The following is a 19,191-nucleotide window of genomic DNA, read 5'->3' on the forward strand; positions in this document are numbered from 1 at the left end:
TTTGGTTGCCCTACACAGGAGAACAGAGCTGCAGTGGTTCATGTTCAGTGTGACCATTCCTGGTCTGCAACAGTGGTGGGATTCAAAAATGTTTACTACTGGTTCTGTGGGTGTGACTTGGTGGGCATGGTGTGGCTTGGTGGGCGTGGCAGGGGAAGGATACTGCAAAATCCCATTCCCTCCCCACCCCACTAACCTGCTTTCCAGCTCTGTTCTCCTGCGTAGGGCAACCAAAGAAGATCCAGCCAATCAGCTGGGACTCAGGAGGCGGAGAATAGATGGGGGCGGGGCCAGTCAGAGGTGGCATTTGCCGGTTCTCCGAACTACTCAAAATTTCCACTACCAGTTCTTCAGAACTGGTCAGAACCTGCTGAATACCCACCTCTGGTCTGCAAATCTCTGACGGTTGGATTCCCACACACAGGTTGAGCCAAATCACTATCTTGGTTTATTTAGTGTGGCATCTGAATGCAGCCTAGCGATGCAAGTTGGATCATGTGTCTTTTCCAAAATCAACCCCTGCTGGCTGCCTGCCTTTGCATCTGAGGCTGAGAGAAGGAAGGAAAGAATTGGAGGGTTTTAGTCCCCACATACAGAGAAATCAAAATTTTCATCCCGAAGAAAACCAAGTTTGCCTTGTGTTAATTCCAATTGAGCCAAACCTTTTCTTAGGGGAGCCTCCATCTGCAGAGAGGGACGCGCAGAGGTGGGATTCTACCAGTTCGCACCTATTCGCTAGAACAGGTTGTTAACATTCTAAGCAGTTCGGAGAACTGGCTGTTAGAAGAAATTACTGGCCTAATCCTGTAAGGAAGGCAGGAAGGAAACATTCTGGTGTTGCTTACAGAAACTGCCTCTCCGTTAACCCTTATTACATTCTTGGCAGGACTAGACTTCCTGTCTCAGGAACTTCTCTGGAGTTTTTTCCCCCTCCTTTGCTGGTACTTTGCTTGTGTGGAGTGACCATTCAAAGTTACAATGGCACTGAAAAAAGTGACTTATGACCATTTTTCACACTTACGACTGTTGCAGCATCCCCACAGTCATGAGAGGCCAGATGAGGAGATGCGTGTCTCAATGTGAGTGATATTGAGTTGGCCACACCCAGCCAATAACATGACCACCAAGCCACGTCCACCCGGTCACATGACCACCAAGCCACGCCCACCACCTAAGCCACGCCCACAGAACCGGTTGTTAAAAATTTTGAATCCTACCCCTGGGGACGTGGTATTGATGGGGGGAAGAGGGGGCAACGAAGAGAGACTGAATCTATGGGAAGGGGGTTGCAAAGCTGTAGGGGAAGACCCCCAATCTCGGGGGGAAAGAGGGGGAGGGCTGCTTGAAACGAAGTCCAGGGAACGTACTACATACAAGCTTTTCAGAGGAGGTAGAAGCCGCTTGTCTGAAATGGTATTAGGTTCTCCTGCGTGAGCAGGGGGGCTGGACTAGATGACCTCCAAGGTCCCTTCCAGCTCTGTTCTAATGAAAGACGGAGCTCCAGAAACACGCCGTCCCTTCTCAAGCGTCCCTCGCAGTGTGTGTGTGTGTGTGTGTGTGTGTGTGTGTTTTGTGTGTGTGTGTGTGTGTGTGTGTCTCCGTCCCTCCGCGCCATCCAGCGCCGCCCACCTGCCTTTTTGGCTCCTCCCGAGCCGGCGGCCGGAGCTTTTTTGGGAGGTGGGGAGAGAAACAGGCTGGACCGGTGGCCGTCTCTTCTTCTTCTGCTGCTTCTGCTGCTGCTGCATGCGCTGGAAGCGACCCGGTGCGGGGCTGGATCGTCTCTCTTCGCTCTCTCCGGGACTCCTGCAAGCGGCCGGGCGGCGCGGAGAGCTTGGAGCTCCCTGCCGAGGGGCTGCATTGACAGCCCCGCTTGCACCGGAGGCTCCCCTTGCAACGCCATGGACTCGGATTCCGGGGAGCTGAGCGACGGGGACCTGGTCTCCGCCGCAGGTAAGACAGCCGTGGCTTTTTCCGATGGGGGAGGGGGCGGGAGGGGCCCACGCGCGGATGGAAATCGGGTTGGCTCGGGAGAAAAGCCCCCTTTTCTGGTTTCACGCCGCCAGTTTGGTTCCGATCCCGGTGCGCGAGTGGAAAATACTTTGCATAGGCTCAGAGACTCCTGGTTGGACGGGCCTGCCTAGGGAGAGCGGTCCTGCAGGGAACAGGCGGGGGGAGAGTCGGTCTCTTTTCTCCCGCCGCCTGTTGTAGCGCTGCTTCCTCGGAAGAAAAGGTACTGGCAGGGGCCGGCGAGTTCTCACGCTTTCCTTAAACCAGGGTTTCCCGGATCGCCCAGAGTTGGCTGCGTTCCCGGCTCTAGCCAGGGTAAAACTACAATGTCGGGTGGGGGCACGTTGCGCGACCTCAATGCACATGTAGTTTGCAAGTGCTGTAATCCCTTGCTCGCCAAGAGAGGAGGTGCACTCTGTCTATGCTCAGAAGCATGCTATATTAAGCAGGGGGTTGGACTAGAAGACCTCCAACTCTTATTCTATTCTATTCTATTCTATTCCTATTCCTATTCCATTCTATTCTATTCTATTCCTATTCTATTCCTTTCTGTTCTGTTCTGTTCTGTTCTGTTCTATTCCTATTCCCATTCCCATTCCTAATTCTATTCTATTCTATTCCTATTCCTATTCTATTCCTTTTTTGTTCTATTCTATTCTATTCTATTCTATTCTATTCTATTCTATTCTATTCTATTCTATTCCTATTCCCATTCCTAATTCTATTCTATTCTATTCTATTCTATTCTATTCTAGAGCAGTTCAGTACATGCTATTCCATTCCATATTTTCTATTCTATTCTATTCTATTCTATTCTATTCTATTCTATTCTATTCTATTCTATTCTATTCTATTCCTATTCTATTCCTATTCCTATTCCTATTCCTATTCCTATTCTAGAAAACCACTGCTTGATGGGTTTTAAAAAGTGCTTGGGATGGAGGGTCTCTCCAGCATGGTCACCTTTGATAAGAGTCCATCAGGACGTTCATCGTGCATAAAACTCATTCTAACTTCTAAAATGAATTACATTGTCACCTGTTGGGTTTCAGCAGTGATAATAAATGGATTCCTTGACAGGACATAATATTTTGTCATGTGGAATAGTTGGAATCCAGGGACCCTTATTCAAATGTTCACTGTGCTATAAAACTGATGTTTGGATCCTGCAGTTGTGTGCAACTCACAATTGTTCTGGTCCTAGTAAAAAAAGTACATATTGTGCCATGAGCTCTACGGAAGAAGGTTGGAAGTTATTCATTTATTAAAAAAAATATTTTTGTGGCTGTTTCCAGATCAACACTACTAATTTAGGTAAAGTTTAGACATCTGTGCACTAGCTGTGCTATTGTGGCTTGTTGTTATTTTTTAATGGAAGGGCAGTCTCCCACTGAGTGGGTTCACATCTTGCACTAAACCATGCCTTGTTTAATCATGGCTTATCAAAGCACCGCAATTAGGTTCATAGCCATGCTGAGGAATCCGCCAGGGCTAACTTTACACAACATGTGGAAACCATGATGGGGTTTGGTTCTTAGCATGTTGTGTGATTTCAGCCCTTCTTGTGTAAAAGAGTAGATCTGTAGGATCCGATGGTCAGTGGAATCTATAGTTTAAGAAGGGTTTATCTTCCCCCCTTGAACGTGGACATTTTCTGATAAGGATTGAGCTCAGACTGAGAGAAAACGAGTGAAGCCAAAGGCCAGTGATATAAAAAAAAAACACCTCATGATTGAAAGGTAGATGAAGGAGGTTTGCATGCTCATCGCAAGATCTGCGCACATCGTACAGATCAGAGCAGTGGCAACTTGAAGATGTGTGGACTTCAGCTGCCAGAATTCCCCAGCCAACAAGGATTGCATCATGCCATGTTTGTTTCCAGGATGGCTGGAACTTGGACAAGTTGAAGAAGGCCTTCAATTGGTCCCAATCCGGAACCAAATGCCTTTTAAGTGTGGCTTGTTTTAGCCCTGGTTTATCAACACATCATATTAAGCCACTTTGGGATCTGTGAACTCCGCCTTTTAAGGCAAGGTGCCACACGGCCACCTAACTTGGCTTCTCATCAGGGCTACACCAATATCCCCAGTCTCTTTACTTTTTAAATATATTTGCCTTGGGAAGTGTCTAGTCCACAAGCTTTACATGAGCTCTTTACTCTTCTCCCCCAGTCCTGTGTTGTTTGTAAAATACAATTCCTTTGTTTTTATTCTCCTGGTGGAAGAAAACTTTCCCTGATGCAAATTTGTTCAGGAAGATGATATTGGAGGTTCAACTGCGCCAGGGGCTGGCTTTGAAAGCCTCCGAAAAGCAATCATAGGATCTCAGATTTTGGCACTTGGGCGTTGGGTCGAAGCTACATAAACCAGCTGTTTTCCCTGGATGGAAACCAGATAAGGTTTCCAAAGGAGACCGGAAGAGGCAATTCCTGTAAAAGGATTAAGTGAGTCACGCTTATCCCATCCAGTAACAAAAGATGGGTGTGTATGGACCAATGTGTAGGATTTAAGAATGTATCACTTGTAGAACTACAACCATATCTGTGCTTGGAGATATCTTAACTTTCCGCTGATCTTGAATGAAGTGGAAACGGAGTATTAGAACAGAACAGAATAACAGAATTAGAAGGAACCTTGGCAATCTTCTAGTCCAGAGAAAAAAACCTATAAACCTATACCATCTCAAACAAATGGCAGTCCAATCTCTTCTTATAAACCTCCAGGACTGAAGCCCCCACAACTTCTGGAATCAAGTCATTCCACTGGATTGTTTTCACTGTCAGAAAATTTCTTCTTCTTCCTGGTTGCTTCTTCTCCTTGATTAATTTTCCTCCATCGCTTTGTGTCCTGCCCAATTGCTTGAGGTTTGCAAGTTCTCATCAAATCCTGATATTAATCTTTTATGAACGTGGTTTTACTGTTTGCCTCCCTCTGGGAGGGGAACATAAACATAAAATAGATCACTGGCGATGTCTCTTCCCTGCCATTATCACAGGAATGGTATTTCTCAAAACTTGGCAACTTTAAGCTACGTGGACTTAAAAAAAACATTCAGATTTGAACAGGATCTGTTTCAAGCTAGAAAGATAGAGTTTAGTTTACTCTGCGTCATAAAGCCAAAACTTTTCCTGCATATCTGTCGTTCATATCAGGAGGGCTCAGCATTAACAGAGCAAATCAAAGACTAATATTTACAATAAAGGATGAGTCTTAAGTAAATTGTTTAAAAATCGGCTTCTATTTTGGTTACAGGATTTACATTCACGTTACATGTGAATTCTGGGGAAAAAAGCTGTTGTAAGAGATCTGGCCTCAATGCAATGCATTTATATTCTCAACGTTACATACTTTTTACCAGTATAATCACTAGATTTGATACTGGTCTTCTCTGGATGGTTTGCTACGAAGGCAAGTTATTTTTTTAAAAAAAATGTTTAAAGACACTTAGAAATTGTAATAAAAAATGGCAGCAGACAATAAAATGCGACTTTTAAAAGTATGCAATGTTAAGGATATTTGTTTTTTTAAAAACTTATTAGCGAGGAACATTAAAATATCTGATCTTCTCAACATCTCCTATAGCCAGGAATATAGTAGATGTAGATACATAGTAGAAAGGACTATAACCATGTTCATCAACTCTTTTTGATAATAGTGTGTGGGTTTTACAGGCTATAAATACAGACTTGGCAACTTCTTGACATATGCTTTCTTGATACATGCTTTCAATACCCAGAATGTCAACATTGAGAAACAGTGACCAAAAGATATTTTGGGATTGTCATCTATCCAAAGAATTATTATTTTTTGTCCAAACTGGAAATGGGCTTAGAAGAAGTATGTTAAAAATTCAAAGATGCTTTTGCAAGAAGGCAACTGGACTTTCACGTTTTTTTTTTCCATAGAAGACGTTTCGCTTCTCATCCTAGAAGCTTCTTTAGCTCTGACTGAATGGTGGGGAATGAATGACTGAGAATCTCCGTACACTGTTAGAAGTTCATTACAAATGTCTTGGTAAAAGAGCCTCGGTGGCGCAGTGGTAGAGTGCGGTACTGCAGGCTACTTCTGCTGCCTGCCGGCTGCCTGCAATTTGGCAGTTCAAATCTCACCAGGCTCAAGGTTGATTCAGCCTTCCATCCTTCCAAGGTGGGTAAAATGAGGACCCAGATTGTTGGGGCCAAGGGGCTGATTCTGTAAAACCACTTAGAGAGGGCTGTAAAGCACATAAAGTGGTATATAAGTCTTAAGTGCTATTGCTATTGCTAAAAATCACGTTAAGGTAGAACATGATCCTGTCATTTGGGCAAAACCATTTCATCGTAGGGGTTTGTGGTTTGTTATTCTCCAACTATATCAATGGCGAAACCATTAAAGCCATGGAGAAAACCTTGTGTGTTTCATCAGGACATCTAATAATCAACTAATGGAACAGAAGTTGCCTTCAGAGGTTGTGGGAGCTTCATTCCTGGAAGCTTTCAAGAAGAGACTGGACTGCCATCAGTGAGAAATAGTGCTTGGGTGGCGCGGTTGGACAAGATGACCTACAACAGTGATGGCTAACCTTTTCAGCTTGGTGTGTCGAAAATCGGGAAAAAGTGTAGCCTTCCTCGGGTCGTGTGTCACTTTAAGAAATATCAATAATTTGGTTTATGACGGACTGGGCTGGGGTGATCACACAGGGCTGTGAAACTCGTCTCCCTGGTCTCAGGGCTGCAGGTGCAGGATGTGGGGATCGGAAGGCCACCTTACAGGGCTGTGAACCTCATGGATCTCCTTTCCTCCTGTAGCGTTCCTGAGGTAATGAAACTGACAAACCTCAGTTTATGGCGGTTAAAACTGGTTCTCTGCTGCAAAGATCTTGCGGCAGCGGTGACACCACGCCTCCACGCAACAAGCAGGGAGCAGGGATTGGAGCAGAGCACAGGTTTTCCCCACACCAACAGGCGTGTCAGTCAAAGTGCCTCGGCGTGTCACGAGTGACACGTGTGTCATAGGTTAGCCATCACTGACCTACAAGGTCCCTTCCAACTCTGTTAATCTTGTTGAGGCCGATCAGATCAAGGAAAGAAATAACTGGTGTAACCTTCATGTTCATTTTCCCTGCTCCCCAATACAAATACTAGACTTACACTACAGATAGTTCTCAACTTATAACCAATTGGTTAGCGACTGTTCGAAGTTACAATGGCACTGAAAACAGTAACTTACGACCAGTTTCCCGACCATTGCAGCATGGTCACATGATCGAAATTTGGGTGCTTGGTCACTGGCATGTACAGGTAGTCCTCAACAGTTTGTTTAATACTGTTCAAAGTTACAACGACACTGGGAAAAAAATGACTTATGACTGTTTTCACAGTTATGAACTTTTCAGCATTCTTACGATCGAGTGATCAAAATTCAGAGGTTTGGCACTTAAGAAATGTCTCACTTAACAACAGAAATTTTGGGCTCAATTGTGATTGTACATCGAAGACTAACCGTATTGTGGTACCTGTATAGGATGCTTAGATCAAACTGATGATGTCTTTCTTGGTTTTTCCAGTTTCCCTCAAAGTGGAATAGTGTGGGTTGATTTTTTTTGGCATCAAGTCATGGTTAGCAACTACAAGGATAAATTTTCTCCCATGGTGACCTGGTCCTTCCATTTTTCCAATGATGCAACTCATCCCCATGGTCCATCCATCTTGTTGCTGGTCATCCCAGTGGTGGTATTCAAATAAAGTTGCCACCAGTTCGGTGGGCATGGCTTGGTGGCCGCGCTTTGCGTGCCTGCACACATGTTGCATGCACGCACGTGCCAAACCCATATCTTGCGCAGGCACAGAGGTGTTCTAACTTGCCTCCTGCAAGCCTGCATGATGGTGGTCGCTGCAGCAGCTGCCACATGCGGCGCTATTCTGCACCGCGTAAAGCAGCTGCTCTTTGAATTCTGGCCATAAAAGTGAGTATGGGAGCCCGGGAGGGCGGGTGGGCCAACCACAGAGCAGCAAAGAGAACAGGTTCGATCTCCACTGCTCATCGCCACTACCGGCTCTCCAGAACTGGGCAGAACCGGACAAATACCACCACTGGGTCATCCCCTTCTTCTTTTACTCTTCCATCTTTGTCTCCGGAAAGAAGCTAAGTCTTTGCATAATGCGTCTGAAGTAATGTCTACTTTGAGTCTAATCCTTTGTGCCTTGAATGAGGATGCTGGGTTGACTTGTTCGGTGATCTACTGGTTTTTTTTTTTTCCCCTTGGCTGTCCATGATATTCGCGGAAGTCTTCTCCAGCATCAAAGTTCAATGGCATAAAAATGGGGTAGTCGCTTGAAGGAAATAGCCAAGCAGCAGATGTTCACAGTCGTAGGAACTGGGGGATGAAATTGCTCTGTGACTCTGTTAATTAGCATCCAAAGAGACACTTCCTTTCAAGGGGAGAGGTTTAAAATGTGAATGGAGGGGGAAAATCGAGGCTAGGAAAGAACAGTGGGTGGAAAACTTAAGCTGTACTTTGAGAAGAACATATCTGTTCAAAGATGATGGAGAAGATCTAGGAGTACTGAAATAACAGAATAACAGGGTTGGAAGGGATCTTGGAGGTCTTCTAGTCCATCCCCTGCTCAAGCACTCATACCAGTGGTGGATAACCTTTTTGGGCTGCTGTGCAGGGGTGGGATTCTACCGGTTCACACCTATTCGCTAGAACCGGTTGTTAACATTCTAAGCAGTTCGGAGAACCAGTTGTTAGAAGAAATTACTGGCCTAATCCTGTAAAGAAGGCAGGAAGGAAACATTCTGGTGTTGCTTACAGAAACTGCCTCTCCGTTAACCCTTATTACATTCTTGCCAGGACTGGACTTCCTGTCTCAGGAACTTCTCTGGAGTTTTTTTTCCCTTCCTTTGCTGGTACTTTGGAGTGACCATTCAAAGTTACAATGGCACTGAAAAAAGTGACTTATGACCATTTTTCACACTTACGACTGTTGCAGCATCCCCACAGTCACGAGAGGCCAGGCGAGGAGATGCGTGCCTCGATGTGAGTGATGTTGAATTGGCCACACCCAGCCAATAACATGACCACCAAGCCACGTCCAATCAGTCACATGATTAACCAAGCCACACCCACCAACTAAGCCATGCCCACAGAACCGGTTGTTAAAAAATTTGAATTCCACCCATGCTGCTGTGCCAAAAATTATGCGCACGCTTGCATGCTCACGCTCACGTGCCAGCACCCAGAAGGCAATGCACACACCCCCACGCATGCAAGTACAATCCCTACCACCACTACCCCCTTACCTGCACTGCACCTCACAGCTGATTTTCGGCCAGTTTGAGGCCTTTTTCGGCCTTTTCCGGTATTTTCGGAAAAACAGGAAGTGATGAAACGGGGCTAGTTTTCGGCCTGCAAAGCCTCCAGAAGCCTGCAGAAGCCTTCCTCAAGCCTTTAGGAGGCCGAAAATCAGCTGTGAGGCGAACACATGTGCAGTGAGGTAAGTTTGCCTGCAGCTCGCATACCGGCACAAATGGCTCTGCCTGCCTCCTTTGGCATGTGTGCCATAAGTTCGCCATCACAGCCCTATACCATTTCAGACAAATGGTTGTCCAGTCTCTTCTTAAAAACCTCCAGTGTTGGAGTGTTCACCACTTCTGGAGGCAAGTCGTTCCATGGATTAATTCTTCTCACTGTCAGGATATTTCTAGGTTGTGGTCACATGACTGGGAGGGAGCGCTGTCACAACTCAGATTGAAAGTGACCCTAGATAAGCCGTCATAACTGTGAACAATTGCTAAGCAATCGGTCATAAGTTAGGGATGCACGTGTAACGCACTTGTGGACGTTATGTGAGAAAAATGTCCAACTTCCAAAAGTAGATGGATGCTCTAGAGTCTAGAGAATGAGTTGGCACACAAACGAATAGATAAATTAATAAATAAAAGGTCATTATAAGGACCAAACTAAATGTCAGAAAAAGGGTACCTGGTTTTCAAGTTCTTGGAACTTTTCCTGAGTGAGTTGTTGTGAAATTGAAGGGATGGGGGTAAATGCAGTATGTCCAGAAATGACACTAAGTATTTCACTGTGGATATTGGGTCTTATCAGAATTGAGTTCTACTTATCAATCTTCCAAGGCAAAAGAATAATGGGAACACCCTTCCTTTCTGAGAACGCGAAAACAGCAAAACCACTCCATCTGTGCAACACCAATTTATCTCAGGCAACACCAGTTTATTAGACCTAAAGGTAAAGGTTCCCCTCGCACATCCATGCTAGCCATTTCCAGCTCTAGGGGGCGGTGCTCATCTCCGTTACAAAGCCGAAGAGCCAGTGTTGTCCGAAGACGTCTCCGTGGTCATGTGGCCGGCATGACTAAATGCTGAAGGTGCATGGAATGCTGTTCCCTTCGCACCAAAGTGGCCCCTATTTTTCTACTTGCATTTTTACATGTTTTCGACTGCTAGGTTGGCAGAAGCTGGGACAAATAATGGGAGCTCACTCCGTTATGCAGCACTAGGGATTCGAACCACCGAACTGCCGACCTTTCTGGTCAATAAGCTCAGCGTCTGAGCCACTGAGCCACTGCGTTATTGTTGTTGTTGTTGTTGTTAGACCTGGTAAGGACCAAATGGTTGCATTCTCAAAACACGCCAAGCTTTGTTAGTTTCAACCTGGGTTTGTTTTCTATGTGGTTTCAGCTCCTTCTGTTGCTCCGTGGATGGGCTGATTGTGGGCAGATGGGAGCCATGGTGGCACAGTGGTTAGAATGCAGTATTATTATTTATTTTCCTTCCTTCCTTCCCTCCTTCCTTCCCTTCCCTTCTTCTTCCTTGCTTCATAGTGGTTAAAACACAGTATTACTATTTATTTTCCTTCCTTCTTTCCTTCTCTCCTTCCTTCCCTTCCCTTCTTCCTTGCTTCATAGTGGTTAGAATGCAGTATTATTATTTATTTTCCTTCCTTCCTTCCCTCCTTCCCTTCCCTTCCCTTCTTCTTCCTTGCTTCATAGTGGCTAGAACACAGTATTTCTATTTATTTTCCTTCCTTCCCTCCTTCCCTTCCCTTCCCTTCTTCTTCCTTGCTTCACAGTGGTTAGAACATGCAGTATTACTATTTATTTTCCTTCCTTCCTTCCCTCCTTCCTTCCCTTCCCTTCTTCTTCCTTGCTTCATAGTGGTTAGAACGCAGTATTGCTATTTATTTTCCTTCCTTCCTTCCTTGCCTCCTTCCTTCCCTTCCCTTCTTCCTTGCTTCACAGTGGTTAGAACATGCAGTATTACTATTTATTTTCCTTCCTTCCCTCCTTCTTTCCCTCCTTCCTTCCCTGCTTCACAGTGGTTAGAACATGCAGTATTACTATTTATTTTCCTTCCTTCCCTCCTTTCCTTTCCTTCCCTTCCCTTCCCTTCTTCTTCCTTGCTTCATAGTGGTTAGAACGCAGTATTGCTATTTATTTTCCTTCCTTCCTTCCTTGCCTCCTTCCTTCCCTTCCCTTCTTCTTCCTTGCTTCACAGTGGTTAGAACATGCAGTATTACTATTTATTTTCCTTCCTTCCCTCCTTCTTTCCCTCCTTCCTTCCCTGCTTCACAGTGGTTAGAATGCACTACTGCAGACTAACTCTGCCCACAGTAAGGAGTTTGATCCTGATCGGCTCAAGGTTTACTCGGCCTTCCATCCTTCCGAGGTGGTAAAATGAGGACCCAGATTGTCATGTTAGCTCAGGACCCCTGGGAGTTGAAGTCTTAAACTTGCCAAGTTTGAAGACCCTTGTTATAGAACATTTGTTGCTATCAAGTGCAGAGTTAGGTATATGAGAGTCAGTGGTTCTGGCCAGGCCTACTGGAGTCTGACCTGTTGTTTGTATTGTGTTGTGTTGTGTTATGTTATGTTTCATGTTATGTTTTACGTTACGTTACGTTAGTTATGTATTGTTGTTTTTGTATTATGCAAATCCAGAACAAGGATCAATACAGCCATAGTGTGTGTGTGTGTGTGTGTGTGTGTGTGTGTGTGTGTTACATGAAGATACGCTACAGGCAGTCCTCGACTTACAACAGTTGACTTAGTAAACCATTCGAAATTATAACTGCAATGGAAAAAAGTGACTTATGACCATTTTCCACACTTATGACCATTGCAGCATCCCCATAGTCACGTGATTTACATTTGGATGCTTGACAACTGACTCACATTTATGATGGCTGAAGTGTCCCAGGATCACATGAGATCCCCTTTTGCAACCTTCTGAAAGGCAAAGTCAACAGAGAAGCCAGATTCCCTTAACAATGGGATTACTAATTTAATTCGTTAAATTAGTAATCTGTTTGTTAAATGAAGCAAGAACAGCCGTCAAGTGGACCAAAACTCACTTAACACATTTCTCATTCACTTAACACATTTTTTGGTCACCACGCTATTAAAAATAGGTTGAGACTCTAGAAAAAGTGCAGAGAAGAGCAACCAGGATGATGAGGGGACTGGAGGCTAAAACATATGAAGAACGGTTGCAGGAACTGGACCTGGCTCGTCTAGGGAAGAGAAAGACCGGGGGAGACAGGATAGCAGTCTTCCAATATTTGAGGGGCTGCCATAGAGAGGAGGAAGGGGTCAAATTATTTTCAAAGGCATCTAAAGGCCAGACAAGGAATAGTGGATGGAAACTGATCAAGGAGAGATTCAACCTGGAAAAAAATGATACATTTTCGGACAGTGAGAACAATCAACCCATGGAACAGCTTTTTCCCTCAGAAGTTGTGGGAGCGCCATCACTTGAGACTTTCAAGAAGAGATTGGACTGCCGTTTGTCAGAAATGGTGTAGGGTCTCCCGCTTGGGTGGGGGGGGGGTTGAACTAGATGACCTACAAGGTCCCTTCCAACTCTGATTATCTGTTATATGTTAGCAACATGAATTGTGGGATCAGTTGTGGTCCAAGTTAGAACAATTAACCAGTGGAACAACTTGCCTCCAGAAGTAGTGAACGCTCCAACACTGGAAGTTTTTAGAAAGATGTTGGATAACCCTTTGTCTGAAGTGGTGTAGGGTTTCCTGCCTAAGCAGGGGGTTGGACTAGAAGACCTCCAAGGTCCCTTCCAACTCTGTCATTCCATTCTCCACTAGCCACAGTCGAAACATGGAGTTCCCAAGTTCCTAATCGGGCAGAGAGAGAGAAACCCAGGCATTGGCTGCAGCTTACAAAATACAGGCCTGAAATCTCAAATGAGCCCTTCCTTTGGGCTGCACGCAGGAGGCCTGCAAGAGGAGAAGAAGAAAAAAGAAAAAAAAAAGAGGGGAGAGAGAAGCGTTCTCAGAGTTTCCACAGAATGGGAGGGGGCGGGAGAGAGGCTGGCAACGGCTTTTTCTTTGATGGAATGCTGCCCACCTCTTTTTTTGGGGGGGGGGGCGAGGACAACTTCAGCCCAGTGGAGGTTAAACATGTGACTGCTTGGCAGCTGGTCATCCAAAGGGAGTTTGCACCCAGCTGTGGAATTGTCTAAATCCGTTTGCTGCCACGTCCAGAAATTCCTTTCACTTCTGAAACCCATTTCTGTGTTTTCTTTACTCCTGACATGAAAAAGTGGACGACAGCGTTAAATTATACCATGGACATCTTCTCCCCAATTAGCAAAGGGAAAATAAGTATTGGCCAGGAAGCTTCGTCCTGCATTTCAACATTATTTATGAGAGGGTGTGTGTGTGTGTGTGTGTGTGCTAGGACTGGGAAGTCAGACTATAATTTATTTGCCTGGTGCTTGTATCTTTGGTGATCTAATTTGCAACAACCGAGCAATCATTTTTTTCCACAAACTCTTTGGGTCGTGTTTTATGATCTGCCCTTCCGTGAAAGCTTGAAACGTCCAAAACAGCAGTCATTGGAACAGGTTTTTTTTATGGGTTGGAAATGAAATTGCCTCGTTTTTTGTGACTTGCAAAACCGAGTTGGAAAAAAACGCTGCATAAAGGTTGGGGGGGTTGCATTTAGAATGGGGGGAGATGATTATTGAAAAAATCTCAAAATGTGCCGAAATGGATAAATTGACTTTGGCACTAAAAAACAAAGACACTTCACTATATTATGATAGCTGGAATTGTTGGTATAATTGGATTGACCAAAGATAAATTATATATCATAAGGCATAAGAGAAAAGTATTAACTTATAATAATGAGGTAGCGAGATAAGTAAAGAACAGGTGCGTGTACATGACACAAATTAAGGTTATGAAAAAAGATCTTGCAAACTGTAAAAATAAGAATGCTTTTAACCTTCTCTCTCTTTTTTTTTTCTCTTTTCCTTTTTTCTTTTTCTTTCTTTTTTCTAATTTTTTTCCTTTTTTCCTTCTCTTTCTTTCTTTCTTTTCCTTTGCTTATTTGTGTATGTATTGTTGGTTGGTTTTAATTGTAAAAACTAATAAACTATATTTAAAAAAAAAAAGAATGGGGGGAGATGGAGTGCTACAGCCTAAACCAAGCAGGATATCAAACTTGGGGGGGATAGAAATATTTTCTTTTCTTTTTTCCTCGAAAGAAACAATTTATTTAGAATGAAACACACAAGTGCATGTTTTGAGTGACGGCTATTTTAAGCTATGTGAGCCATAAAAAGGGTTTTTTTCCCCGTTACTTTTGTAGAAATCTTAGTGTACACAGCACAAAGCAAAGAGGTCAATTTTCCACTTTAAAACATGGACATCGGCATCACAAATAGCAGATACACAACTTTTTAAGCTGCCATTTTAGTAAAATGCACAAGAACTAAACAGATAAGCTTTCTTCCGTTAGGCCCATGTAAATTCCACATAAGCCAACGTTTCACAAAGGTCCACTAGAGTTTGGAATCCCTTTGTGGTCTTCAGCACTTCACTAGCCTTGCTTTCAGGAGGAAAGAAGAAACGCCATTTAGGAAATCCTTCAATTTTCATTGTATTCTCTTTGATTTAAACTCAGGTAAAATGTTCGAGACCTGAGCTCCACACAATGGAGTGAGCTCCCTTTCCTACCTCAGCTCCTACCCACCTAGCAGTTCGAAAGCATGCAAATGCGACTAGATTAATGGGTACCACTTTCGTGGGAAAGTAACAAGGCTGGTTTCCTTGGCCAAGAAAAGGAGATGAGCACTGTGCCATAGATTCAGACATGACTAGACAGGGAAACCTTTACCTTTTATTCTGTAGTTAAACAATGGAAGAACTGCAACAATACAGAAAATGCTATATCTATAGTCCGGTATTTTTTTTTTTTAAATCATTTTTACACACTAACAAATTTGCATGGGTTATTTGACGCACACACATGCACACACTTGTGTAAGGGGGTAAAGGGAGCTAGAATTGCACCTAGAGAGTAGTCATAATAAGAATAGTAGTGAGCTGTGGAACTCATGAGTACAAGATGGAGCAACAGCTTCAATTAATGCAGAGATGAAACCTAATTCTTGATGCTTGTTACTACTCCTTGTGACTAATCTTGATAAATAAATATTTCCATCCAGCGTTGCAGGCAGAATATCTGTATTTTCTCCTTCTGTCGCCAGATACCCAAAACCCTTTTTTTTTTAATGCTGGTATCTGTTTCCACCAAGCCAGCTTGCCATCACAATGGCTGGTGAGGTGGCGTTTTCATGTTAGCTGGAAGAAGGTGTAATTTAGAGCTGTTCTGGATGATTGCTGCATGTTTCATAATAGAGATCAGAAGAAACCTCGGTTGCTGTGGAAAGCAGTTCGTTCTCCGGTTTTTGTTTTTAACTTTCCTTTCCTTTTTCTTCTGCTTCTTTTGTGTGCTGGAGGAGGCCTATGAGTCAGACTAAGTGGTAAGGAGCGAGCCGAGAATGGAGGCCTTTAAGAAAACGATTTTGCATGTTGCGGTGGCTCAAACAAACTGGTAAACTTATGTGGGCAGCGTAAGAGCTGTATCCACAGAGGCTCATGGGTCCTCCACAGAGGCTTTTGGACCCGAAAGGATGAAGAGTTTGCAGACGGTTGTCATCTCCAGTTGAAAGGCTCACAAACATCTCAAGGACTTGCCCTCTCTGTAGGATAGGGTTAGTATTAAATTAAAAACTCTGTAACAGGATTCAACTGCACCACCGTGCATTTAATAAATGTTGGCACCGAAGCCTTGACTCTCCAGATGTTAGGTAACTACAGCTAAATTTGAATCAGATGTTCTTGGGTGGTTGGGTAAAATAACTGCCAGATTTGGCCCATTACAGCTAACTATACATCTTACGGGTGAGGTTTTTTTTTATACATTGAAAAATGAGTGCACAGAAAGAGTGTGTGCGTGTGTGTGTTAAAACGTTTTAATCTCAGTTGTTGTCTACTGCCAATTGTCACCACAAACTACATAGCTGTTTTCATGACTGGCATACTGTCACATAGCAAGGGGAATGTAAAAAAGTCATATTAAGGAATTCCTGTTTCCCTTTTGAACAATGCAGCTGGAGAAAAATGAGTAATGAGTTTCCATCCGCTCGTTTGCCTCTGATTCAGACCATTTTAGCATTTTTTTGGCAGGCTTTTAGTCTTTCGATGGGAAGAAAAGCCATCTTTCACAATCTTCAACTTTTTGGAAAAGAGGGTAGCGAGAAGCCACTATATTTATTATAACGTGAGTGTAAATTCCATAATGAAAACAGGAGCAGATGTTAAACAATGTACTCATGATTCGTCCTGTACAGCAAATGTTACTACAGTATTTGATTTGCTGTTTAGAAAGTTGAGCCAGAGGAATACGAACAAAAGACATGCAGGAAAAGTGATGTTTTATGGCATTGGGCAAACTCTACATTTCTGACTTGAAAGATCTCTCATGACTCATTCACACAATATTGAAAAGCTCTTTGGGGTTTACAATAGGACGTAAAAATGAGATACACATTGATTTACTTGCCCCTGATCAGATTCGTAAGCCTTCACAGTACAATTGTTAAATGGGGGAAGGAAAATACAGCAAAAGGCAGTCAGAATCATAATATGAAAATTACTGTAATCCAACTAAGGATCCTATCAATAAAACCAGGGCCTCTCTCTTCTCAAACTCTGCCTGTACTCCTATCAAAATTAAGGGGAATCATATTTCTGCAAGTTCAGAAGAGTTCTTAGGATTTTCATAACGCCAAAAAAAAATATTCGCCAAGATTATGATGCTTTAGGATAATTCCCAGAGGTGCGACCATTATGTTCACAAAAGACTCTCGGATAAGCCTTGAGGGTTACTCAATGAAGTTGAAGAGGTCTCACACTTGATTGCCATAGCGTACAACATATTAATCACAGTTCTTTGGCTTTGTATATTGCGTGAATCAAACCCAAGGTGTGACATTCACCAGTATAGAATTTGATAACCCATTAGCACTAATTAATCATGCAATGTTTTGGACATATAGCTCGCGATGTTATGGAACAGTATTTCACAACCTCTTCAAACTTTTAAGATGTGTGGACTTCAACTCCCAAAATGTGTCTTGATTCACTCCATCACTGTGCTGGAAAGCTGGGCCTGTTGGATTTCTGCCTCTTGAGCAGCTCTTGCAGGCAGTGCCAGCTATGAAGTAGCTATGTGGCAAGTTGGCAAGCTGTTGCCAAGAACAACCAAGCTTTATTGTAACAAGGAAATCATCTTTTTTTTTCCCCCTCCTTTTTAACGGTCCTTATTAGCAGGCCAAGGAAAGAGCTTAGAGCTTGTTTGTATCCTTTCCAGGATAATCTTCCAATTTGTATATGAAAAAAAAAAAGTGTGGATTGCTTCTGATGTTACTGGGGACCAGGGGAAGATGATAGTTAAAAAACAACAACCACCCAGATGTATGATGGGTTTAATTCAAGAAAAATATTGGGTCACGGGTATCACTTACACAGCAAGCATAGAGTAAACGCTACCCTGATTGCAACTGACATTGTCTGCTTGCCAGATTTTATGAATGGAAGGATGTGGCATGGATGAACCCTGGAAGAGCTGGATCTGTCTTCAGTTCAGTTGCAACACTTTCACAGCAAACCCTCCCCTCCCTCTCCTTTCCCCCCCTACTCATTGGCCTCCCCTACGAACTGCCAATCTGGAAACCTTGGCTAAAAACTAGGAAACCTTCATCAGCAAATCTAATCAGCAACCATTTATGGAAGAAAGACCATTGACAAATAAATAACCATATTGGAGAAGGGTGAAGCACTAAATCTCAATAGCTTGCTTTCATCAAGACAGAATGGGGTCCTCTGGAGAAAAAAAAAAAAGCAACTCAACTTCCAAAGCAGCAGTGTAAGAATAACTCCTGGGACTAAACAAATATTGAGTGGTGTTAAGTGGTCCTGCTTTCTTTTTGGTCCCCTATCCATGATACATCCTGAGAGTCTGTATAGGATTCGGGTAGGATATATAATAGCATTGAAAAATAAATTGGTTGATATCCAACTTTATTTTTGTGCAACTCCTGACAGCAGACGTAATGTTCTCACAACAACAGCCCTGTGAGGTAGAATCAGAGGTCTCCAACCTTGGCAACTTTAAGACCTGTGGACTTCAACTCCCAGAATTCCTCAGCCAGCTTTGCTCTTCTTCCTTTGCTGGCTGAGGAATTCTGGGAGTTGAAGTCCACAGGTCTTAAAGTTGCCAAGGTTGGAGACCTATGCGGTGGATTGAGTGGAGAGAGGGGAGTTGGCTGAACATAGCCAGCTTTCATGACTAAGGCAGGATTAGAACTCATAGTCTCTTGGTTTCTAATCTAGCACCTTAACCCTTACAGCAGGGGTCTTCAACATTCGCTAACCCTAACCCCAACCCTATGATTCTATGTTCTATGAGCCTGTTTACTATAAGGCAAGGGTCTTCAAACTTGACAGCTTTAAGACTTGTGGACTTGAACTCCCAGAATTCCTCCTCCAGTCATGTTAGCTCAGGAATTCTGGGAGTTGAAGTCCACAAGTCTTAAACTTGCCAAGTTTGAAGGCCCTTGCCTTATAGCAAACTGGCTCATAGAACATAGAATCATAGGGTTGGGGTTGGGGTTAGGGTTAGGGTTAGTGCATGTGTATGTGTATCAGGGCTGCAATAGGAACTTTGGAAAGTCTTTATAAACAGCTTTTGGGGAGGGGTCTGGCGTAGCTTTAAACTGTCTCTAAACAATCAGTCATAACTTAAGGATTACCTGTATGCTGCTTCTTCCTCTCATTATTCCCCCAAATTTCCTAAAGTAGGTTGGGCAAAGT

General features: G+C 43.6%; 1 protein-coding gene across 1 annotated transcript in view; it reads left to right on the forward strand.

Annotated features, from left to right (window-relative positions):
- Positions 1-1,682: 1,682 nt before the first annotated feature.
- The window catches only part of TIPE3 (TNF alpha induced protein 8 like 3), a 30,286-nt gene continuing 12,777 nt past the window's right edge, over positions 1,683-19,191 (forward strand). The window contains exon 1 of the mRNA XM_026677118.2: positions 1,683-1,950. Coding sequence (XP_026532903.1) covers positions 1,899-1,950 — 52 coding nt within the window. The 5' untranslated portion in view covers positions 1,683-1,898. The remainder of the gene's footprint in view (positions 1,951-19,191) is intronic.

The sequence above is a fragment of the Notechis scutatus genome, chromosome 11, assembly GCF_049901735.1.
Source record: "Notechis scutatus isolate UNSWTSFEM ecotype Mainland chromosome 11, rNotScu1.2, whole genome shotgun sequence".
Classification (NCBI taxonomy): Eukaryota; Metazoa; Chordata; class Lepidosauria; order Squamata; family Elapidae; genus Notechis; species Notechis scutatus.